Source organism: Thalassophryne amazonica, chromosome 4, assembly GCF_902500255.1.
Source record: "Thalassophryne amazonica chromosome 4, fThaAma1.1, whole genome shotgun sequence".
In the NCBI taxonomy this organism is placed as follows: domain Eukaryota; kingdom Metazoa; phylum Chordata; class Actinopteri; order Batrachoidiformes; family Batrachoididae; genus Thalassophryne; species Thalassophryne amazonica.
Genome location: NC_047106.1, coordinates 133,116,844 through 133,143,649, shown reverse-complemented (window position 1 = coordinate 133,143,649; position 26,806 = coordinate 133,116,844). Strand labels below are relative to the sequence as shown.

General features: G+C 39.8%; 1 protein-coding gene across 1 annotated transcript in view; it reads right to left on the bottom strand.

Moving 5' to 3' along the window:
* LOC117508768 (cytochrome P450 2F3) overlaps positions 1-26,806 on the bottom strand; it is a 54,246-nt gene that overhangs the window by 19,834 nt on the left and 7,606 nt on the right. Inside the window, exons 2-5 of the mRNA XM_034168598.1 lie at positions 24,342-24,504; positions 23,101-23,250; positions 14,207-14,367; positions 11,017-11,193 (exon numbers count right to left, since the gene is read on the bottom strand). Coding sequence (XP_034024489.1) covers positions 11,017-11,193; positions 14,207-14,367; positions 23,101-23,250; positions 24,342-24,504 — 651 coding nt within the window. The remainder of the gene's footprint in view (positions 1-11,016; positions 11,194-14,206; positions 14,368-23,100; positions 23,251-24,341; positions 24,505-26,806) is intronic.

Below are 26,806 nucleotides of genomic sequence, written 5' to 3'. Positions count from 1 at the left end.
GTAAGGCAGAGGAAGATGTAATAATTCAACATAAAGAACCTGAACAACCTCAGAAACCACCGACGGCTGGACCGTCGGCAACAACGCATTTGTACCCTCCTCTACCAGAGGATGATGATGTGCCGCCACCGCAGTATGATATGGCAGTGCGACCTAAAGTAAAAAGTGAAAAACAAGAAAAGCCACAAACACGCAGTCAGACAAAAACACCCACAGCACCTCCATTAGATGGGGAGCTTGACCCTGAGGGCACAGACACAGTAGCATTATTGTGTTTCTTATTTGATAATGGCCACAAAGTGAGTAAAAACAAAGTTCAGTTGTGTAGGGATAAAGTAAAATATTTAGGACATGAATTGTCAGCAACAGGGCGCGCTATTTTGTCTGATAGGAAAGAAGCAATTTTGAATGCTCCAAAACCACAAACCAAAAAGCAGATGATGTCATTTCTTGGACTGACAAATTACTGCAGGGCATGGATTCCTTGCTATGCAGAGTTGACTAGTCCACTTTCTGATTTGATGTACAAAGATGATATTTCAATGTCAACCGTGTTGGAATGGAACAAAGAAGCTGAGGAAGCTTTTGTGAAAGTCAAACAAACATTAGTGTCATCCACAGTTTTGGCACTACCAGATTATAGTAAACCATTCATTCAAACAGTTGATTGTAAGAATAAGTTCATGACTAGTGTTTTGGTACAATATGGCTCAAAATTAAGGCCAGTTGCCTACTACTCATCTAAATTGGATGCAGTAGCAAGTGCTCTACCACCATGCGTACAAGCTGTTGTTGCAGCCTCTATGGCTGTTCAAATGTTGTTCTATTCCATCAGCTGACATTGAAAGTTCCACATGCAGTTTCTGCACTTCTGTTGCAGACAAACATGAGCTTTTTGTCCCCAGCAAGACATCTTTCGTGTATGTCCTTGCTATTATCACAACCACACCTTACGGTAGAGCGATGTACAACATTGAATCCATCCACATTGATACCTTTACCTGAGGATGGTGAGCCGCACAATTGTCTTGATGTAGCAACTGTTTGTATGAAGGCCCGTGTTGATCTTTTGGATACGCCCATCCCACACAGTACAATTGTGTATGTGGATGGATCCTCCACTAAAAATGCTTATGGACAAACACAATCTGGATATGCTGTTGTCACAAATTCAGAAGTATTGGATTCTACTTCGTTGCCATCATCATTCTCAGCGCAAGCAGCTGAATTAGTGGCTCTAACTGCAGCTTGTCATTTATTTAAAGGAAGGGCTGTAACAATCTATACAGACAGCCAGTACGCTTTCAGCACAGTGCATGTGTTTGCAAAACTGTGGGAAGAGCGTGGAATGGTGACATCATCTGGAAAGCCAGTGACTCATGCCACACTCCTAACTGCACTACTGAAAGCTGTGAAATTGCCTAAACAAATTGCTATATGCAAATGTGCAGCTCACACCAAAGGCTCTGACAGTGTTTCAAAAGGGAATGATTTCGCTGACAAAACCGCAAAGGCAGCAGCAGCTTTTTCTATTTTTCTCCTACACGAAACCTCTCCGGATTTGCATTTAGGTCACACACTGCTTGCTGACATGCAACAGCAGGCAACTGAAAAAGAAAAACAAATGTGGTTAAACAAAGGAGCTACATATGCAAACAACTTGTACTTATGACCACAAAAGAAACCCATATTGCCAAAAAATATGTTTAAATGGGCAGCTATCATGAGCCATGGCGTGACGCATGTCTCATCAGGGGGTATGTTATCGCAATTACAATCTATTTTTTGTCTTTATGGGTTCGATGCATATGCAAAACAGCATTGTAGAGCATGTATGACCTGTGCAAAACACAACTCACAGGGTAATTTGAGACCCCAAAGAGGCAAATTTCCAACACCACAATACCCCTTTCAAGTGATCCACATGGATTATATACAGTTGAGTAAACATGAAGGGAAGGAATTTTGTTTAGTCATAATTGATGCCTTCTCAAAATGGGTAGAATTGTTCCCCACAAAACATGCAGATGCACTTACAGTGGCTAAAGCACTGTGCAAAGACATCATTCCACGATTTGGAATACCAGAAACAGTCTATTCAGATAATGGAGCGCACTTTGTTAATACAATAGTGCAATATGTAGGAGAAGCGCTACAGATTAATCTCAAAAATCACTGTGCTTATCATCCACAAAGTGCCGGATTAGTGGAAAGGATGAATGGGACAGTAAAAAACAGACTTAGAAAGACTATGGACGAAACAGGCAGACCATGGACACTGTATAGATTTGGTGAAGATGTACATAAACATAACTTGCACCACGGGTTTGACACCTTATGAAACATTGTTTGGAAGAAAATATCGACTACCATATTATGGGCAAATTTGGGATGTACCTGAGGAAGCCAATTTGGCAGATTACATGAGGAAGATGTTAGAAAGACAACGAGGGAGAGTTTCAAACACTGATGATCCCATTTCTCCACAGGATGACCCTAAAGTGGTACCTGGAGACTGGGTGTTGATAAGAAGCATCAAGAGAAAACACTGGCATTCACCTAAGTGGGAAGGGCCCCATCAAGTACTACTCACAACACCCACAGCCTTGAAAATTGGGGAAAGAAGTACATGGATTCATTTAACTCACTGTAAGAAAGTCATTTCTGCAGACACAGACAAACAGTAAGAACAGTAGGATAAGACTAGTAATAGTGTGTGAGCTTGGTGTTAAGATCCAGGTTAGACACGAAAGCTAGCAGAAGACTTTAGAAACCACTGTTCTGAACATAGGTGTGCTGTAGTGTGTATAAATGACGAAAGTAAAAAACAAAAAGAACGAGGGTCCCTGGACCCCATGGACAGTCCTTATTATGCTACTTTTCTTTTTCGGATTGGGCTTATTATTGAAAACCATAAGCACAGGACACGATGGTAAGGGACACATCAACAAACTAAATAGGCCAAAAAGAGAGGACAGAGGCCCCAATCCACGTATACCTGTAGGGCATCGATGTAGTAAACAAAGAGCATATCAATTTGGTGTACAGGCCTGCTTTCCCCGAAATGCTTCAGTAGTAATCAATGTCCCTTTTATATCCTTGACACGGACACAGGATGATCAACAGGGATCATGGTATAGTGGCTATGATTGGTATATGACAAATGATCAACAGGATGAGAGATGGGAGACCTTGGTGGCAGATAGGTATGACAGATGGACACCTAGTTGGGCACAAACCGGGTGGGCTAAGTACCAAAGCCAATTTCTCAAAATGTATCAAACAGAGGATAGCTTGCTGATTGTAGTGGATACAAAAAACAAATCCATTATCCCACCAGGAACACCGGATCCAGAATGTTGGTTGTTTTTGTTGTGGGTCCACAAAACAGGGTCTGACCCCTACTTCTCCCTGATATTGTGTAAAGATAATATCATGGCTACAGCTAACAAGACATTAAAGCAACCAGTTATGACTGATCTCAGCAGGACAAAGGGTGCATCCATAAGAAATACAAAAGACATGAAAACAGATGACTGGTTCCTAGTAACTACAGGAATTAGTGGACAAAATAATAATTGGCTTTTAATGGCAGAACAAGCAGGACTAGCTACAAAAAGGGACTGTGTTGTATGTATGGGACCCAGACCTATATTACAGGTAATACCGGCAACATTAACCACAGACTGTCTGTTGACTGTAATGACACAGACATACATTGCAGCAAACAACAATTGTTCTAAGTGGGACAAGATCTATCCATTGACCAAATTGAGTAAGATTAAACCTTTATTTTCAAGCAAAGTTGGGCATGCTAACCATACATGTGTAAACTTGACAGGGACAAGCACGACTTTGGGTAGCTTAAACCACACTGCCTGGTGTAAGGATGTGGTCCATAGTAAGTCCACATTCAAACCTGTCAGTAGGAGTGATATATGGTGGTGGTGTGGTGATAACAGAATCTTTGACAGACTGCCAAGAAATGTGTCAGGTTATTGTGCATTAATATCATTATTGTTACCAGTTAAAGCTATACCCATGACCCCTGAAGACGTTATGACATATGCAGCTTCTCTTATTCCTGAAGACTGGCAGAAAGGCATAGCCAGACATAGAGTAAAAAGAGATTGGAAAGGAGTGGGAGATCCAACATATATTGATGCGATAGGAGTCCCCAGAGGAGTGCCTGACGAGTATAAACTGGCTGATCAAATAGCAGCTGGATTCGAATCCTCCATCTGTTGGTGGTGTTCAATTAATAAGAATGTAGACAGAATAAACTACATCCACTACAATGTACAGAAATTAGGAAATTGGACTGAGGAAGGATTTAAGGCTGTCCATTCACAGTTAGCAGCCACATCACTTATGGCCTTCCAGAACCGGATTGCTCTGGATATGTTGTTGGCAGAGAAAGGAGGTGTTTGTGCCATGTTCGGAGAACAATGCTGCACATTCATTCCCAACAACACAGCTGCAGATGGCAGCCTCACTCAAGCCATCGACGGGCTGAGGACGTTGAACAGGAAGATGAAAGAGCACAGTGGAGTAAACACCGAAGGCTGGGATTGGTGGCTGGAAGGGATGGGAAAATGGAGGTCTTTGATTCCTTCACTATTAGTGTCTATAGCAGTGTTTGCTGCGATTCTAACATTGTGTGGATGTTGTTGTATTCCATGTCTTCGAGGCCTTGTAAATAGAATGATAACCACAGCAATAGGTCCAGGACCAGGAGGGGGACCAGCTTCATATCCACTCCTGGGGCAAAACGATGACGAGGAGGAAGATGACTCTCATGACCTGTACCCAGACCAATGGAAGTATGATGACCCAGACACCGATGATGATGACAATGATGACATAACCTCTGGGGTGTAAGCCTGTAGAACATACCATGATGAACCTCTTAGTGAAAATCTCAAAAGAAGTGCTAAGCTAGGTGATGCCTACTATATGTTTAACAAGCGATAACAGGAGGGAAATGTTAAAGATTTTATATATATATATATATATATATATATATATATATATTATTATCACTGTTAAACATTTGTTCCTTTGTCTTTGTTCTGATGAAACGTTATTGAGCTGTTTTGCACCTGTCTTAACGCAACCCTGAGAATGTACTTGTTATTATTACACTGATAGCTCAACTTTGTTTTTGTAGCCACTAACGACTGGGAGTGAAGCATGCTGGGGTCAGGCTGAACTGGGAGTGAAGAGATGGAGGTTGTTTTTGACTGTTGTAAATTTATGACCTTGTCTTGTGCAGTACAGGAACATTCCAAGCAGATGAAGAACAGATGATAAGTACAACAGACGAGCCTGCAAGAATAGGATGTGCTGACCTCCATTGATAAGATTAAACAAAAGTTTCTCCACGCAGCTGCAATCATTAGTATACGTGCCATAAGATGTTCTGTTTTACAGGAAGAAACTTGTCTTGCGATGTTTCCCCCCACCCTTAGGACAAGTTTCACAATGTGGGTAGGGCTTTCTCCTAATAAAAAGAGTGAGCATGCGTAGCAGTCCTCAGTGCTTTCAGTGGTACTACGTGTACGGACTGTCTGCACTCCTCGCGAGCTAAATTTGACTTTCTGTCTCACTGGTGTTTCTTGACTCTGTTTGTCTTGTTAAAGGTTTTAAGAATGTTTGGAGGAGAAAATACCCAACAAGTGCATCATGGGAACCCCCCAGCAGTCTACGTCTATAGCAGCATAACTAAGGGATGGTTCAGGGTCACCTGATCCAGCCCTAACTATAAGCTTTAGCAAAAAGGAAAGTTTTAAGCCTAATCTTAAAAGTAGAGAGGGTGTCTGTCTCCCTGATCTGAATTGGGAGCTGGTTCCACAGGAGAGGAGCCTGAAAGCTGAAGGCTCTGCCTCCCATTCTACTCTTACAAACCCTAGGAACTACAAGTAAGCCTGCAGTCTGAGAGCGAAGCGCTCTATTGGGGTGATATGGTACTACGAGGTCCCTAAGATAAGATGGGACCTGATTATTCAAAACCTTATAAGTAAGAAGAAGAATTTTAAATTCTATTCTAGAATTAACAGGAAGCCAATGAAGAGAGGCCAATATGGGTGAGATATGCTCTCTCCTTCTAGTCCCCGTCAGTACTCTAGCTGCAGCATTTTGAATTAATTGAAGGCTTTTTAGGGAACCTTTAGGACAACCTGATAATAATGAATTACAATAGTCCAGCCTAGAGGAAATAAATGCATGAATTAGTTTTTCAGCATCACTCTGAGACAAGACCTTTCTGATTTTAGAGATATTGCGTAAATGCAAAAAAGCAGTCCTACATATTTGTTTAATATGCGCTTTGAATGACATATCCTGATCAAAAATGACTCCAAGATTTCTCACAGTATTACTAGAGGTCAGGGTAATGCCATCCAGAGTAAGGATCTGGTTAGACACCATGTTTCTAAGATTTGTGGGGCCAAGTACAATAACTTCAGTTTTATCTGAGTTTAAAAGCAGGAAATTAGAGGTCATCCATGTCTTTATGTCTGTAAGACAATCCTGCAGTTTAGCTAATTGGTGTGTGTCCTCTGGCTTCATGGATAGATAAAGCTGGGTATCATCTGCGTAACAATGAAAATTTAAGCAATACCGTCTAATAATACTGCCTAAGGGAAGCATGTATAAAGTGAATAAAATTGGTCCTAGCACAGAACCTTGTGGAACTCCATAATTAACTTTAGTCTGTGAAGAAGATTCCCCATTTACATGAACAAATTGTAATCTATTAGACAAATATGATTCAAACCACCGCAGCGCAGTGCCTTTAATACCTATGGCATGCTCTAATCTCTGTAATAAAATTTTATGGTCAACTGTATCAAAAGCAGCACTGAGGTCTAACAGAACAAGCACAGAGATGAGTCCACTGTCCGAGGCCATAAGATCATTTGTAACCTTCACTAATGCTGTTTCTGTACTATGATGAATTCTAAAACCTGACTGAAACTCTTCAAATAGACCATTCCTCTGCAGATGATCAGTTAGCTGTTTTACAACTACCCTTTCAAGAATTTTTGAGAGAAAAGGAAGGTTGGAGATTGGCCTATAATTAGCTAAGATAGCTGGGTCAAGTGATGGCTTTTTAAGTAATGGTTTAATTACTGCCACCTTAAAAGCCTGTGGTACATAGCCAACTAACAAAGATAGATTGATCATATTTAAGATCGAAGCATTAAATAATGGTAGGGCTTCCTTGAGCAGCCTGGTAGGAATGGGGTCTAATAAACATGTTGATGGTTTGGATGAAGTAACTAATGAAAATAACTCAGACAGAACAATCGGAGAGAAAGAGTCTAACCAAATACTGGCATCACTGAAAGCAGCCAAAGATAACGATACGTCTTTGGGATGGTTATGAGTATTTTTTTCTCTAATAGTTAAAATTTTGTTAGCAAAGAAAGTCATGAAGTCATTACTAGTTAAAGTTAATGGAATACTCAGCTCAATAGAGCTCTGACTCTTTGTCAGCCTGGCTACAGTGCTGAAAAGAAACCTGGGGTTGTTCTTATTTTCTTCAATTAGTGATGAGTAGAAAGATGTCCTAGCTTTACGGAGGGCTTTTTTATAGAGCAACAGACTCTTTTTCCAGGCTAAGTGAAGATCTTCTAAATTAGTGAGACGCCATTTCCTCTCCAACTTACGGGTTATCTGCTTTAAGCTACGAGTTTGTGAGTTATACCACGGAGTCAGGCACTTCTGATTTAAAGCTCTCTTTTTTAGAGGAGCTACAGCATCCAAAGTTGTCTTCAATGAGGATGTAAAACTATTGACGAGATACTCTATCTCACTTACAGAGTTTAGGTAGCTACTCTGCACTGTGTTGGTATATGGCATTAGAGAACATAAAGAAGGAATCATATCCTTAAACCTAGTTACAGCGCTTTCTGAAAGACTTCTAGTGTAATGAAACTTATTCCCCACTGCTGGGTAGTCCATCAGAGTAAATGTAAATGTTATTAAGAAATGATCAGACAGAAGGGAGTTTTCAGGGAATACTGTTAAGTCTTCAATTTCCATACCATAAGTCAGAACAAGATCTAAGATATGATTAAAGTGGTGGGTGGACTCATTTACTTTTTGAGCAAAGCCAATAGAGTCTAATAATAGATTAAATGCAGTGTTGAGGCTGTCATTCTCAGCATCTGTGTGGATGTTAAAATCGCCCACTATAATTATCTTATCTGAGCTAAGCACTAAGTCAGACAAAAGGTCTGAAAATTCACAGAGAAACTCACAGTAACGACCAGGTGGACGATAGATAATAACAAATAAAACTGGTTTTTGGGACTTCCAATTTGGATGGACAAGACTAAGAGTCAAGCTTTCAAATTAATTAAAGCTCTGTCTGGGTTTTTGATTAATTAATAAGCTGGAATGGAAGATTGCTGCTAATCCTCTGCCCCGGCCCGTGCTACGAGCATTCTGACAGTTAGTGTGACTCGGGGGTGTTGACTCATTTAAACTAACATATTCATCCTGCTGTAACCAGGTTTCTGTAAGGCAGAATAAATCAATATGTTGATCAATTATTATATCATTTACCAACAGGGACTTAGAAGAGAGAGACCTAATGTTTAATAGACCACATTTAACTGTTTTAGTCTGTGGTGCAGTTGAAGGTGCTATATTATTTTTTCTTTTTGAATTTTTATGCTTAAATAGATTTTTGCTGGTTATTGGTGGTCTGGGAGCAGGCACCGTCTCTACGGGGATGGGGTAATGAGGGGATGGCAGGGGGAGAGAAGCTGCAGAGAGGTGTGTAAGACTACAACTCTGCTTCCTGGTCCCAACCCTGGATAGTCACGGTTTGGAGGATTTAAGAAAATTGGCCAGATTTCTAGAAATGAGAGCTGCTCCATCCAAAGTGGGATGGATGCCGTCTCTCCTAACAAGACCAGGTTTTCCCCAGAAGCTTTGCCAATTATCTATGAAGCCCACCTCATTTTTTGGACACCACTCAGACAGCCAGCAATTCAAGGAGAACATGCGGCTAAACATGTCACTCCGCAATAAGGATAATAATAAGGATACAAAATACAAATACAAAATAATAAGGATTATTTTGTAAGTGTTTTTATTGACCTGAAAAAAGCTTTTGATGTTATCGATCATTCAAGATTGCTTCACAAGTTACAACAATATGGAATAAGAGGGATTGCACATCAGTGGGTAAAAAGCTACTTAGAAAATAGAAAACAGTTTGTTCAGATAAATAATACTAAATCAGAATTGTGTAATATTATTTGTGGAGTACCACAAGGGTCGGTACTTGGACCCAAACTGTTTATTTTGTATATCAATGATTTTGTGAATGTATCTAATGTACTTGGTAGCATTTTATTTGCTGACGATACATTATTTTACTCTGGATCAGATATACAGGAAGTACCACAAGTGATTAATTCAGAGTTGGAAAAAGTTAAATATTGGTTTGATATAAACAGATTGTCACTTAATCTTAATAAAACAAATTTCATATTGTGTAATGACAGAGTAAAAAAAAAGTGATGTGTCAATAAAAATAGATGGAATGGACATTCAAAGGGTAAAAGAAATGAAATTTTTAGGAGTTATGATTGATGAAGATTTTACATGGAAGTCACACATAAATTACATAAAAGGAAAGATAGCGAAAGCCATTGCTGTTTTGCATAAAGTTAAATATTCATTAAATAGTTATGGATTATTAACATTGTAGAATTCATTGATTGTTCCATATTTGACTTATTGTGTAGAAATCTGGGGATCAACATGTACAACTTATACACAACCTTTATTTATTTTGCAGAAAAGAGCTTTAAAAGTGATCAGCAACAGTCGTTTTAGAGATCCATCTAGTCCATTGTTCATTAAGGGTACTTACATTTCATCATTTAGTTGATTTGAAATTATTACAAACAATGTACCAAGCGAATAACAATACCTTACCAATAAACATTCAAAATATGTTTGAAAAAAGAGTAAGTAGTTATAATTTGAAGGGCATAGAAGTCTTTAAAAAAACAAGATTCGGAACCAAGATAAAGGAACGGAGTATTGCAGTGAATGGTGTAAAATTATGGAACAACCACAACAAAGAAATCAAAGAATCAAGGTTGCTTAAATTATTTTAAAAACGTATTAAACTTGATGTATTTCGTAAGTATAAAACTATGAAATAAGTCAGTGGGCTGTGACAAAGCCAAAAATGTAATCTGTTAATAGTGATTAGAATGTTTGAAGTTTAAAATGTAATCTGTTAGGGATGTAGTCTTTTTAATAATGTTAAAATTATGAAATAAATCGGTGGCATGTGACAAAGTCATAGAAATGTAATCTGTTATATTATGTCGATTAATGATGTTTGATATTGTAAGATTGTATTGTAAAAAAGGGGCAGAATATATAAGACTTGTTCTTCCAATCTGCTCCTTTTCATTCAATGGTTTGTAATGTTTTATTTCTGCTTTTCTGTTTTTTTCTTTTAAATGAATGAAATAAATATTAAAAAAAAGACACTTAACTATTCTGACTACACCAACTGAATTACAAAAAACACAATAAATCAATAACACTAACAACACTGTTAAAGTAACATGAACCACAATAACATTTAAAACCCCAAACTCCCATGGTGCATTGCAACATAAAGTCCATTTTTGACTTGTTCGCTAATATCGATAATTTGTCCAAAAATATTAGTCCTATCAACTTTCTGTTTTCGCATTGTTCATCCTTGTCCCAAAACACATAAGCATACCAAACAGCAAATGTCAGCCCTCCCCAGTTTCTCCGTGATTGAAGCCATACACACGTACGCATGCACAGAGAGGCCACTTGGCTTTTATAATATAGATGTATGTTAAAAGATTTTTATCAAAAATCAAAATGTATTTGGTTGTTTCTCTCTCTATTTAGGGACAACCTGAATGATAGTTAAAGTCTTCAGGTAGAACACTTTGAGCACTTTTTGTGTTATAAGGTCATAAACAAAGCACTAATTACCTGATTCATACGGATGAGGAAACAGTCAATGTAGTCTCTTGGAGAGGTTGAGTCTAAAGTGTTTTTGTGCTCTTGGATCTTGACCTTAATAAATGCTCGCACCTCCTCCAACATGGCAAAAACAGTTTGCTGGTGGCCAGGCAGGTATTCTAACAGCCAGGGAAAGATATTGTATATCTGTGGGAAAGAAAAGAAACATATTGTAGAGTTGATTAGGATGTATCGATGTCATCAGGATGTTTAAACAATTATTGAAAAGTCCAAAATGTACAGCAAAGTGTATTTTGCATTTTAAGATAACTGTATTTAGGGGACCTTCACACATAACATGATTGAAGCAGACTAGCATACGAAAGAGCACACCAGTGAAAGACAGAGAGTGCCCAGTGAGAGCCCATTCGATCCCTCTCACAGCAGGTGTTGGCCAAATTCCAGGTGACACAAACAAACATTTAACACTGCTTGCTTGACACTTAGAAAATGTATGGCCATTCGCCCTGTTAGCACGAAAATAGTGAGCTGACAATCACTTTCGAGCTGGATGTGAAATTTGTCTAAGTGCCCCCACAAGTGTGGCATTGCAAAAAGCAACACAAATGTCGCATGCATGTGTACCGCACGTGTACATAAGCCAACAGCACCACTAATACGCCACTGTCACTCACGAATTACCAAAAATACACCGTAACAAATGCCATTTTGTCAGTTATTATGGTGCTTTTTTCTCTTCAAAAAAAAAAAACAAAAAACATTTATCTGCTTGTTGATGGCATTTTATGCTCCTCTTATAAGACAGTGATTGTAGTGCAGTGGTGGAGTTCCTTTCTGGTAATCTGAGCTTTTGTAAATTGCAGGTTCGAATCTCACGAGTGGCATATATTTTTTTATTTAACCGTAGGGTTCTGGATTGCGCCCCCTTTTATTTATTATTGATATTAACCCAGTGATTTTCACTAATTATACAGCTGGTTTTTAGTTTATTTTTGTCCACATTAGCGGCGTGATATCAAATCAATTTTATTTATATAGCGCCAAATCACAACAAACAGTTGCCCCAAGGCGCTTTATATTGTAAGGCAAAAGCCATACAATAATTACAGAAAAACCCCAACGGTCAAAACGACCCCCTTTGAGCAAGCACTTGGCGACAGTGGGAAGGAAAAACTCCCTTTTAACAGGAAGAAACCTCCAGCAGAACCAGGCTCAGGGAGGGGCAGTCTTCTGCTGGGACTGGTTGGGGCTGAGGGGAGAGAATCAGGAAAAAAAGACATGCTGTGGAAGAGAGCAGAGATCAATCACTAATGATTAAAAGCAGAGTGGTGCATACAGAGCAACAGGTGAATAAAAAGAAACAGTGGGTGCATCATGGGAACCCCCCAGCAGTCTAAGTCTATAGCAGCATAACTAAGGGATGGTTCAGGGTCACCTGATCCAGCCCTAACTATAAGCTTTAGCAAAAAGGAAAGTTTTAAGCCTAATCTTAAAAGTAGAGAGGGTGTCTGTCTCCCTGATCTGAATTGGGAGCTGGTTCCACAGGAGAGGAGCCTGAAAGCTGAAGGCTCTGCCTCCCATTCTACTCTTACAAACCCTAGGAACTACAAGTAAGCCTGCAGTCTGAGAGCGAAGCGCTCTATTGGGATGATATGGTACTAAGAGGTCCCTAAGATAAGATGGGACCTGATTATTCAAAACCTTATAAGTAAGAAGAAGAATTTTAAATTCTATTCTGGAATTAACAGGGAGCCAATGAAGAGAGGCCAATATGGGTGATGCTGCAGCATTTTGAATTAACTGAAGCATTTTGAATTAACTGAAGGCTTTTCAGGGAACTTTTAGGACAACCTGATAATAATAAATTACAGTAGTCCAGCCTAGAAGAAATCTCTCTCTTAGGTGGTCTGCTCTTGTGCAGGTCCAGCATGCACAACCGCACACCATCTCTCTTGATCCATCACCATCTCCTTTATGATGTGATAGCCACGCCCTTCTTGTATGTTGTCCAGCATTGCCAACCTCTTCCTTCCTCTAGCTCTCTTTCCATCTGCTCTCCCCTCCAGCACTGTTCTTAACATTCCTTCTGATCTCAAGATTCCTTCTGATCTCAAGACTATTTCTAGAAGAAATAAATGCATGAATTAGCTTTTCAGCATCACTCTGAGACAAGACCTTTCTAATTTGAGATACTGCGCAAATGCAAAAAAGCAGTCCTACATATTTGCTTAATATGCGCATTGAAGGACATATCTTGATCAAAAATGACTCCAAGATTTCCACCAAGATATGGTGCAACACGTCCCAGCTGCTTGCACTGTGTTCGTGTACGTGCACGAAACCGTCGCCGTTGTGTAGTGCATGCCTGTGCGATTGCACGTCCCTCACAACAGCAGGTGGATGGTTTGTGGTTCTCCATTTAATGTTTGGGAACCATGTTCTGTGTCTTTCATGTTATGTGTGAAGGGGCCCTTATAATACAGTCCCAAATCAGAAAAAGTTTGGGTGCTAAAGCATTTACAATTTGTAATGTTGACATTCCTTTTCACAAGACTTAAAAAATGTTTCGGCATTGAGGATACCAAGCATTTCAAGTGTTACCCATTCTTCCTGCAAACACATTTTACGGTGTGTGAGAGTATGGGTTCATTCACAATTCTCCATACATTCTGTATTGCAGTCTGGTCAGGACTACAGGCAGACCAGTCCAGTATCCGTACCCTCTGCTTCCACAGCAATGCCTTTGTAATGCATTTAAGATATAGGATTGTATTGTCTTCTTGAGCATCCATGGTTTCTGTGGTTGAACTTTACACAATGCAAGTTTTGTGTGTTGTGTCACCAGTTTTACAGCTTCAGGGCAATAGAGGGAGATTTTCTTTAAAACAAACGTGAAATTTCCAGAGCCTAGATTTGACTCTGCTTCACTCCATCATCTGTGAGGGAGCATCAGCATCAACATTTTGGCCATGCGGTGTCTTTCACTATGCATGATCCAGCGCATAGGTGCCTGAGCTACGACAGATATTTTCCAGCGGGTGGGGATGGACTTATTGTCTGTGTTGGTGGTTGCCATCAAGAACACAGGTGGCTGCATGGTGTCTTGGGTGCAGCGAATTGAGGCACCAGTGTGTGCTCCCAGACTAGACTTATTATTACGATGTCTGTGGACCATCAGTGTCTGAACATATCCACTTACCTGACCCAGAGGGCTGCTTCCAAACTTGAGAATTTCTGTGAGTATGTTGAGGAGGCGCACAAACTGCTTGTCGTCGTAGCTGAAGCGTTCACCAAACACCATACAGCAAATCACATTGGACACAGTGCAGCTCAACATGTTGCTGGGATCAAAACTTTTTCCTGAAAACAAAGGAAAATTGTTGTTTAGACTCATTTGTATAATATTATATCATTGGCAGCATGGCTACTTAGTGGTTAGCAGCATTTTCTCACAGCAAAAAACTCCTGGTATCATATCCTGCCAGGTCCCACAATAAAAAACATGTTTCTTTAGCTTCTGCTTCTTTCTCTGCCCCTGACCAAGGCAGCATCTCCATATCTGGAGTTGGACCTTGGCCACCGGACTGTTGCTGCCCACTGCTCCTTGTGATTAGATTGTATTGTAGTGACCAAGCTACACCGTTTGAGACACAAATTCACCATAAGCACCTTTAAGTCCCCAAGCACAAAGTCATATGTGATTTCATTGTATTTTTTCCTGCTTGTCACAAAAATCTGTATCCTATGCAAATTAGTGTCTGCCGACAGAACTCTGGTCCGGGTGGCGACCTCCTGTCTGCTCCTGCTTCATACATGTTAATGCCTTTTCATGTCCCATGTCTGGCATGTTAACACGCCGGGGCGCAACGTGCACTTGATCCAGACATTAAAGATCTCCTTCATGCCACCCACGAACCGCGGGTGGCAAGTCACCACCTGTTCCTGATCATATACAAATGATCAAGCGTTTCCTTCCCCATTGTTTATCAATTTGTATAAATGCTGTACATCTGGAAAATAAAGAATGCTATTCTATTCTCTTCTAACACACAAACTTCCACTGTGCTTTCTTCCTCCGCTGTGTTTATCACACTGGAGGACATGTAGGGGTTTCACGCTCAGCGGTATGCCGTCACTAGGAAATGCCACACTTCCACACCAATGCATCATATACATATACGAGGTCTCTTAGATAATAAACCGACCCTTTTATTTTTTTTTAACTATATGGATTTGAATGACATGCGATTACACCAATCATGCTTGAACCCTCGTGCGCATGCGTGAGTTTTTTCACGCGTGTCGGTGACGTCATTTCCCTGTGGGCAGGCCTTGAGTGAGATGTGGTCCCGCCCTCTCGGCTGAATTCCTTTGTTTCACACGCTGCTCGAGACGGCGCGCGTTGCTTTATCAAAATTTTTTCTGGACCTGTGAGGAATATCCGAGTGGACACTATTCGAGAAATTAAGCTGGTTTTCTGTGAAAAATTTAACGGCTGATGAGAGATTATGGGGTGTTTCTGTCGGTGTAAGGACTTCCCACAGAGCGGGACGTCCTGCAGCGCTTCCAGGCGCTGTCGTCGGCCTGTTTCGAGCTGAAAACATCCTAATTTAAGGCTTAATTCACCCAGGACATCGTGAGAGACCAGAGAAGATTCAGAAGAGGCCGGCATGAGGAATTTATGCGGACATTCCACTGTTTAAGGACATTTTTTTAATGAAAGACGTACGCGCAAATTCGCCGAGTCGTTTCCGTGACGACTCGGCAAATCTGTGTGCGCCGCGACAGGAAAAACACCTCCGTGTTGAAAACCATTTGTAGAATTCAGGCGGCTTTTAATGGCTTTCAACAAGTGAGTAACTGAGAAATTGTTTAACAGCTTGGGCATGTTCCAACTTGCCCGTTAAGATTTCCAACGGAGGTGTTTTTCCTGCCGCGACCCCCCGCGGTCAGGTCCAGCCCGACATGCGACTCTGCCCGCACGTTCTTTCATTACAAAATGACCGTTAACAATGGAATGTCCGAATAAACTCCTCATGCCGACTTCTTCTGAAAGTTCTCTGTTCTCTGACGACTTACTGTGTCAACAGAGCCTGAAATGTGGAAGTTTTCAACTTGAAACGGCGAGACGCTGCCGCCTCGAAGCGCAGATCGCCGTCAGGCGCCGTGGACCGTCCTTAAAGCGACACTACCAGACCAAAATCTCTCATCAGCCGTTAAAATTTTTACCGAAAACCAGTTGAATTTATTGAATGGTGTCCACTCAGTTGTGCCTTACAGTTTTGAAAAAATTTTTATCAAACAAAGCAACAGTCTCTGAGCCATTCTTAAACAATGAAAAAAACGACGAGAGGGTGGACGACTCCTCACTCAAAGACTGCCCACAGGCGAATGACGTAACCGACAGGCGTGAAAAAACTCTCGCATGCCCACGAGGGTTCAAGCATGTCTGATGTAATCACATGTGATTCAAATCCATATGGTTTTTGAAAAAAATAATAAGGTCGGATACTTTTCTAATAGACCTCGTACATATGTATATGTATACATTTTATTTTATTTTTACATTTTATTTTTATTTTATACGTATACATATAAAAAAAATACACATTCAAGTGTTCCATTCCTGTTCCACTTTGCAGAACAGTTAATTTAATAAGTCAGAAGTAATATATTTTTCATTATGATGAATTATATTTAACAAAATGAACATCGAGGGACCCTTTTGCTATGAGAAAAATCTCTAAAATCCCTTTCACGACAGAAAACTTTCTTTTTTGTTTGTCTGGTAAGAGAACTTGTTTCTAGGATTTGTATTGCTATATATGATGCACAAATGTATGGTGGTAATAAAGAAGATAGAAGCAAATCAGAACAATGCATTGAAAACTCCAAATTATAAGGCTGGAATTTTAGTTCCGTTACGGCGTTGACGTATCCTAAATTATTTTGAATGCAAGAGTTGTGAGATACCTATAGATGCAATCTCTGCCTGTCATGAAATATTTTCAGAATTCATAAATGAAAAGATGGACTATAGATATCTAGGGAAAATAGAACTGATCCAGATGTGCATCATTGTAACACTGGCTCAGTTTTGCAGTTACAAGCTGGTAAATATGCACTGTATGAGTGGCAGTCTTGCCGGACAATGATTTGATTTAGTGCACCTTTTGGAAGAAAAATATATTTACCACTTTCACTTTGTGCTATTTTAATTGTATTCTGTAAGTATAAGCAAATGAAGATCAATAAAAAAAAAAGTATGAGCTCATTTATGTGGCTTGTGGGTTTGCAGCTGAAAAAAAACTTCAGGCCAGATAGGAAGATGTGTCCTTTTCCAAAAGACATTAGGCCGACTAACTCAGCAAACCCATACAAAAATCATAAACTCATTCAGGAGACAGCTTACAGGTATTTGGCCATGTTTTGTCGCAGTGTGGCCTCTATACCTGCACCTGAACTGAATTTGCGATGATTAAACTAAGGCCGAGGGGCTATCCTTTTACCACCTTAGTCTCATATGCACATTGATGTATGGGATACAACTAGGTTCGGGTAACCTACACCTAGCCCGATCATTCATCCAGTGCCATTTAAGTCCCGTGTGATCTGTACACCATCCGGGTAAGTACATGGACACACCATGCATAGTCCCACTTACCCTTGGCTCGGCTCTCCCGCGCTGGCACATCCTGTCAATTCAGGTGCGGCTGTCTAACTAAATATACCAACTACATTCTACAAGCTAGTTGATATGGGGCTGTTAGACAGCATTTGGGAAACTAAGCTATGCTAAACTACACTACAACTAGTACTTTTCTACCATATTGGGAGTTAGTAAAGCCAGGTGGAGCATTAGTAAAGTAAGATTAGCTGACACTGAACCGCATGCTGAGTTTCACAGCAGTGAAGTCACCAGTGTGCCCTGGTTGTGCACTGACATTCACTCCTTCCAACTACATAGATCACTAAAACTACTGTCTAGATTATACAAAGATATCAATAAATGGTCAGAAATGTATGTGCTAGAATGACTGTCATAGAACATTCTCACATTTTAGAAGCGAATATTTATTTTCAAATTAAATATGACAACTAATGATTTTGACGGCCATATTGTCGGCCATCTTGTTTCATGTGTGCTTTTCCAAATTTTAAGAAAAAAACACAATGCTTTTGCCAACTGACATTGCATAGGCTCTATAAAACCAACAAAGAAACTCAAATACATGGCCAGGACGGCATAATTGACATGATCAAAACTTCATGACGGCCATCTTGAAAAACAGCAGCCATCTTGAAATTTTGAGTGGCCATCCAGTGAAAATGATTACTTAACCTATGAAGATGTGTAGAAAATTTCATGTTTCTTTGTATAAGTGAAGTATTTCACTGAAAAAACGAATTTATCTGCTGCACTATACTGCTGTTAACAGCTCTCCCTGCATCCCACAATCAAGTTTTATGTCTCTTTTTTTCAGGACAACATGTGCTTTCAGAATATATATGTTTTTGTTGTGTTTTATAAGTGTAATAAAGGTTTACAATCCAAAATAGGCAAGGAAAAAATAAAGCGAAAAATAATTTTCCACGTACGTTTATTCAAAACACACAGCAAACTATGATAAACAACTGTTTTGACACTTTATAAAGGTAATTTGAGGTCTTATGTGAAAGACTGTACAACAACAAGGTTCAAACAATAAGCACAAATGCACATTTTGAACAATATATACAAAATGGTCTATGCGTTTTGCATAGACCATTTTACATAGACCATAAACGTTTTTTCACGCGTTTTTCACGTGTGAAAAAACTCACGCATGCGCATGAAGGTTCAAGCTTGGCTGATGCAATCACACGTGATTCAAATCCATATGGTTTTTGAAAAAAATAAAAAGCTTGGATACTTTTCTAACAGACCTCGTAATGCTAAAAGAATCCAGCAACCGAATACATACAGAAAAGTGCACAGACAAGCATACCCACAACAAGCACAATCTTTCTCCTGTGACATTTTCTAGGTGAGGCAGAGAATGAGTTCAAGTACCCAACAAACATTTGGATTGACTATGGCACGCAACCTCACCACTTTACCAATTCTGCTCAAAATCAAATATCTTTGTCCTTGATTGACCCTCAGTTATTCCACAGAGTACTGTCCAAATCTGATTAAAAAAAAACCCTGTTCTCTCAAGCACACACACCCACACATGATAAGCACAATCAATCATATGTCATTGTACCAAATAGATTTTGGTCAAAATATCAGAGACTGCATCTCATATTTAGACAGTCCACCTAACAGTCTGCCAGTGAGCTTCCAATCCACTGTGACGTAACCTCTGTCCTGCTTTGTAATATCTGCAGCTTTCTGGCTTTATGATGAATTCCGTTGTTATAATAATCCAAAGCGCCTTGGGGCAACTGTTTGTTGTGATTTGGCGCTATATAAATAAAATTGATTTGATTTGATTTGATTCATGTAAAAATGCTGCAAAGTGAAGTCAACAACTAATGTTTGTTTTACATTGTTGAATATGTAAAATGCACACTGACTCAAATTTCTGCAGCTTAACAACCAGAAACCTGAAGTCCTCAATATTGGTCACAAATCAGTCAATAAATGATCTGTGTCGTGTTTTATTAAATGGCACTGCGACAGACTGGCGTCCCATCCGTGGTATACCCCAATTACTCAGTCTTACCTGTGACCCTGTGAGCCTGAAATGGAAAAAAAATCAAGTATAGAAAATGAATTAATTTAGCTACAAAATAAACAGATGACATTTAAAAACACACACACACAATCTTGCACACACCACAGCTCCATTAGGTTACGTCTGTAATGACAAATGTGTTTTGTAGGTTATGTAACAGTCTGGTACATTTACATTTTGGACTTTGCTGCCAGAAGGAGATAAAGATTAAAAGAACCCGGCTGATAAATCCAGGAGCAGCACTCCTACATTCTTTTCTGATCTGTTTTGTATATACTCAGTATTTAGACTGTGTGTGCATGTGTGTGTGCGCATGTGCGCTTTTGTTAATTTGTATTTCATGACATTTTTTTCTCTCTCTCTCTACATACACACACACGCACAAACACACTTTTGTAAAATGCCCAATCAGAGGGTGAAATGATTAAATTATATTCGATTGGAGTACAACCCCAATTCCAATGAAGTTGGGACGTTGTGTAAAATGTAAATAAAAACAGAATACAATGATTTGCAAATCCTCTTCAACCTATATTCAACTGAATACACCACAAAGACAAGATATTTATCAAACTGATAAACTTTATTGTTTTTGTGCAAATATTTGCTCATTTTGAAATGGATGCCTGCAACATGTTTCAAAAAAGCTGGGACAGTGGTATGTTTACCACTGTGTTACATCACCTTTCCTTCTAACAACACTCAATAAGCATTTGGGAACTGAGGACACTAATTGTTGAAGCTTTGTAGGTGGAATTCTTTCCCATTCTTGCTTGATGTATGACTTCAGTTGTTCAACAGTCCGGGGTCTCCTTTGTTGTATTTTGCGCTTCATAATGCGCCACACATTTTCAATGGGCGACAGGTCTGGACTGCAGGCAGGCCATTCTAGTACCTGCACTCTTTTACTATGATGCCACACTGTTGTAACACGTGCAGAATGTTTCTTGGCATTGTCTTGCTGAAATAAGCAGGGACATCCCTGAAAAAGACGTTGCTTGGATGGCAGCATGTGTTGCTCCAAATCCTGGATGTACCTTTCAGCATTGATGGTGCCATCACAGATGTGTAAGTTGCCCATGTCATGGGCACTAACACACCCTCATACCATCACAGATGCTGGCTTTTGAACTTTGTGCTCATAACAATCTGGATGGTTTTTTTCCTCTTTTGTCCAGAGGACACGACGTCCATGATTTCCAATAACAATTTGAAATGTGGACTCAAAAGACCATAGCACACTTTTCCACTTTGTGTCTGTCCATTTCAAATGAGCTTGAGCCCAGAGAAGGCGGCGGGGTTTCTGGATGTTGTTGATGTATGGCTTTCACTTTGCATGGTAAAGTTTTAACTTGCACTTGTAGATGTAGTGATGAACTGTGTTAACTGACAATGGTTTTCTGAAGTGTTCCTGAGGCCACGTGGTAAGATCCTGTACATAATGATGTTGGTTTTTAATGCAGTGCCGCCTGAGGGATCAAAGGTCACGAGCATTCAATGTTGGTTTTCGGCCTTGCCGCTTATGTGTAGAAAGTTCTCCACATTCTCTGAATCTTCTGATAATATTATGGACTGTAGATGATGGAATCCCTAAGTTCCTTGCAATTGAATGTTGAGAAACATTGTTCTTAAACTGTTGGACTATTTTTTCATGCAGTTGTTCACAAAGTGGTGATCTTCAACCCATCTTTGCTTGTGAATGGCTAAGCCTTTTGGGGATGCTCCTTTTATACCCAATCTTGACACTTACCTGTTTCCAATTAACCTGTTCACCTGTGGAATGTTCCAAACAGGTGTTCTTTGAGCATTCATTAACTTTCCAACTCTTTTGTTGTCCCAACTTTTTTGAAACTTGTTGAAGGCATCCATATTAAAATGAGCAAATATTTGCACAAAAACAATAAAGTTTATCAGTTTGATAAATATCTTGTCTTTGTGGTGTATTCAATTGATTATAGGTTGAAGAGGATTTGCAAATCATTGTATTCCATTTTTATTTACATTTTACACAACATCCCAACTTCATTGGAATTGGGGTTGCAAAAAATAATTTAATGTCAGCGAATACCTCTTTAATTGCTGACATGTTTATTTCTGGATCTGAGTCTGTGGCCTCCTGGTACTGGCCTGATTGTTCTCTCAGGACTAGTAGTGACACAGGTAGCAGTAGACTCACAGACATAGTTGGTTGAGATGAATTAAAGGCTTTAACTTGTAACCAGGCAATGGATTCGGTGCACAGGTAGTCAGACATGGAGGCAGAAGTATCAGACATGGTACAGGCTGGGACGTGGTCCAAAAACCGAGCTGGGTTCGTACACACGGCATCGAGGAGTATAGCAGAACATGAACAAAAGGCCAGAGCATGAACGAAGTCAACAGTCAGGCAGTGAGCTGTGAAACTGAGGGCTTAAATAAGGAACAGAATTAGGGTGTGATGAGGTGCAGGTGTGTGGAAGGCAAGAGAGTGCAGTGATAACTAAGTGACAGAAAAAACAATGGTGCAAAACATGACTTGACAAACCATAATAAACGTGAACAAAACAAAAGGGGCACAAATAAGAACTAACACAAGTCAAAAAGTGGAAAACAAGAAAACTAATGATAACTTAAACTAGAGCGGAACTGATACTGGCTGATACAGAAACGTAAATACAATAAAAGTGGCAAACAAACTACTGGTTAAACAGAGAATAAATGATGAACAGAACGCACAACCGGCGACTACAGAATAATGCAATGAAAAATTAAACAAACCCAGACAATAAGACACTGAAGTTAAATAAGAAATAAAACTAGTGAACACATAATCATTAACAAAAGACCATAAATAAATGATTGACTACAAAATAAATGATAACCAAAGAATGAGACCCGTGACTAAAGCATAACAAACTACAGCAATGAACCAAACCAAACTGAGACTTAAATGACAAAGTATAAACATATGAAAAATAAAACCAGAAATCCACAGTGGAAATTACGCAGTGAATTACGCAGGAACCCTGAGCCAGGGCAGAACCTGACATGGCCTACCTTATGATGTCACAACACAAAAGTCAGCAACCCTGAGTTTTCAAACTGTCCTTTGTCGGTTGGTGGATTTTAACTCCCTTGGAGATATTCACTTTGCAAAGTTCAATTTCTTAAATAGATTTATACTTAAATGTTTCACTGTTGTGATGATGATGATGATGATGATGATGCATTGTTTAGTTTTGCACTCATTTACCAAAGGTATTGCTGCAGGAATCCATTTTAAATAGTCATTGTCACTAAGGGCTGCAGACAAGACGAACTGAAATTCAACGATGACGGAATCATCTTTTGTGTTAAATCTGAGGTGTGGAAAGTAAAGTGTCCTACATACCTTTATAAGTAGCCATACGAGCCACCAGGTGGTGGCTCTCTTCCTGGATCCACTCTTCCATCCTCTTCCGTCCCATCCCAAAGTCTCTGAGTGTGGATAGGGTGAAACGACGCAACTGGCGCCAACGCTCTCCATTACTGATCCCCAAACCTGATGACAAAAAGTAAAAAAAAAATCAGGCGTATTGACTAATCACAGGTAACATGGAAGAACGTTTATTTAATGCCCTTAGTAGATACATCAAACTCAAAGTTCCCAACAGCCCAGAATTCAATTTGATCAAACATTCTGTATGTAAAGTCAGTTAACTTTATGTCTATACAAAGTTATTTAAAAATGGCAGATTGATTTATTTTCAATTTTTTCCCCACTGTGTCACATTTTCAGCCTGGCTACAGTTGCATCAGACATCAGGACTCCTGTCTGAGCTTTCTGGACTTGTGCAATTAAAGTGCAGCAGCGGAGTGTCGTTCTTTGATGTGCTGTTTGTGAGTGAGGACATATGACAACATGCTTTCATTAAACGGCACAATCCCTTCATATCCAGCTGTCCCACAGCACGCATGCATGTCTGTAAACCGTTTGTGCTAAATGCCCTGCTGTGGCAATGTGATGACATCTGTCCATCAGACCCAAAACGCAGGAGGATGGAGGAGGCCATATCTGTGTCAAATCAACATGCAAATCCACTTCAGATCTGCTGTGGAGATCCCCGAGTGGAAAAAAAGAAGGGAAAAGCAAAAGGGACTTAAAGTGTTATTGCCGAATACAATAACACTTTTAAAGTCTCCAATCCACCTGACCTGCATTTTGTCTGGATGTGGGAGGAAGCCGGAGCACCCAGAGAGAACCCATGCAAACATGGGGAGAACATGCAACGTCCACACAGAAAGGTCACAGGTGGGAATCGATCCCAAGACCATCTTGCTGTGAGGCAAACAGCGCTAACCACTCATCCACCGTGCTGCCCTCATACTAAAGCCATTAAAATTAATTCCAGAAATTTCTGAAATATTGGATAAAAAGCATTGACAACACAGTGGTCCCATGAGAATTTTTTTAAAATTATTTTATGTTGAAATATCTGACTGACTTAATACACATATTATTATTTTTATTTGTGCAGTAATGGAAAGCTGAGTTTGACTGTTTTTATCTAAGAACTTGTTGATGAAGAGAAACATACAAAGACATAAGAATGTTTGATTCCATGCCAACTGATTTCACTCTGCATGTGTTACCATAGCCGCGAGTCGCTTTGTACACAAATGGAAGAGGCATTCTGCCGCTGAAGTCATCTGGCTGGTCCACAATGGCCTCCTTCACTGTTTCAGATCCTACAAGAAACACCACCCGCTGCCAACCGAGGTAGATGGTCATCACAGATCCATAGGTTTCACTGAGCTGCAAAACACGACTTGTTACAGTAAGAAATTATGATATTGCAAATTTACTGCACAATCCAAGCACTTCTCAGTCATAAAATCTGTGCACTTTTTGCATTTGTGTGTGAGCTTAAGGAACCCCTACAGCCTGCGGAGCAACAATGATAAAAGCAGAACAGAAAGTCCTTACTGTCTATATTCCTGTCTGTGATTTTTGCTGTGTTTCCTTGTGCTGTGACACTCAACTCTCCACTCCACCAGTGGTGGGCACTGTTCAGCTAATCCGATAATTATCAAAGCTAATATTTTTGTTAGCAGATTAGCTTTTTAGATAAGTTTTAAAATCATCATCGGACCAATTATCTTCTGATGAATTTAGTTCCAATAATTTTAGACCGCTAACGTTTTTTTTTAACATAGCTAGTAACTTGAAAAACATTTATAATCCCTTGTGCTGTTATCTGCTATGCATTTTGCAGCAGTGACGTAGCTAAGAAAAGCTGAGCTCAACTCTGCCCCCAGCAGAAAGGGCCTGGCTGCCAAACTGCCACAAACAAATCAATCAATCAATCAATCAATCAATCATTATTCCTTAACCCCATACAGTGGTTGAGCTATGAGGCAGAAGTCTTGAAATGGAAAGCAGGTTTGACGTACGGTAGAATAACTAAATGGTAAATGGACTGCATTTATATAGCGCTTTTCCATCTGCATCAGACGCTCAAAGCGCTTTACAATTATGCCTCACATTCACCCCGATGGGTGCTGCCATACAAGGCGCTCACTACACACCGGGAGCAATAGGGGATTAAAGGCCTTGCCCAAGGGCCCTTAGTAATTTTCCAGTCAGGCGGGGATTTGAACCCATGATCTTCTGGACTCAAGCCCAACACCTTAACCACTAGACCATCACCTCCCTAACTACATTAATGTAAACTCTTAAAATGTACAAAGTGGATATATAACACATATCTGTTCATTTTAAAATAATGCACAAATCTGAAGATTTGAACATTAACACACAGGTGCCCAAAGAAATTATGGGTAAACTTAGCTTCCGCTCATACTGATTGGTTGACTAATTCATTCTGTGTAAAAACTAACACAAGTGAATCAATGTAACGTGTGTTGGTGTTTACAAATGTGCTTTTGTAAAATATGTCATTTTTTTCATTTGTGTAAAAAAAAGTATTTGCAAAACCGAAAGTCTGTTAAAATGTGATTCAAGCCATGTGATATAATTGGCATCAAAAGGCATAGAACACTGCCATCTACTGGTGACAGGTTATATCTCAGTGTTGTCAACCACAGGATTTTAAAATTATCTGTAGGTTTCCAAAACCTGAGAGACCACACACATGGAGATAAAAAAAAAAATCACCAAATCTGACAGGTTTAGTTGTACAGTGTGTGGTGTGCAGCCACACGGTAAAAACAACACACACAAACAGATTTCACACACGAACATTCCCAGGTAAAACACCTCGCTTTCTGATTGGCTGCATGTCACATTTAGCTCCTCACGTCCTTCCAAGCAGATCAGAGTGCTCTTAACATACCACACACGACAGGAATATCTGATAAGATTATATTTAGTGTCATCACAATTGTTGGGCCATCCTTAAGTTTGTCGGAAGGGGAAGAATGGGTCCGATATGGGCCTTATTATCTTGCCATGTGAACCAGGCTTAACAGATTGGATGTTATGACACACAGACTCACAGAGCGACTGATTGATCTGTTGTGACATCGCACGGAGCCGCTAACCGATCGGATGTGATGACACCGCACGGCACGACTGACCGTTGTTATGATGCCACACGGAGCGACTGATTGATGCGTTATTATGACACCACACCGCAAAGTCCAACAGCCAAAATACCAACATGGGCGCAATGAACATGTTTTCACTATTTTTTGATTTCTTTGTGCAACTGACATCGTTATTCAAGCATTCAAAAGGCTATTCCTATCGCCACACGACTCCAACCACACACGAGAAAGTTTTTTGACAGTTCTTGTTATTGAAAGAAACCTTGTCTCCCTAACCGGATAGATTTGTGATGTCATCACACGTGTGCTTAGGCGCTGTCTAGCGGGATATTCTTTCTTTATTCTTTCTTTCTTTCTTTCTTTACAAATTAAAAAATGACATATTTTACAAAAGCACATTTATTTGTAAACACCAACATGTTACATTGATTCACTTGTGTTGGTTTTTACATAGAATGAATGAATCAACCAATAAGTATGAGCGGAGGCTAAGTTTACCCATAATCCCTTTGGGCATTTGTGTGTTAATGTTCAAATCTTCAGAATTA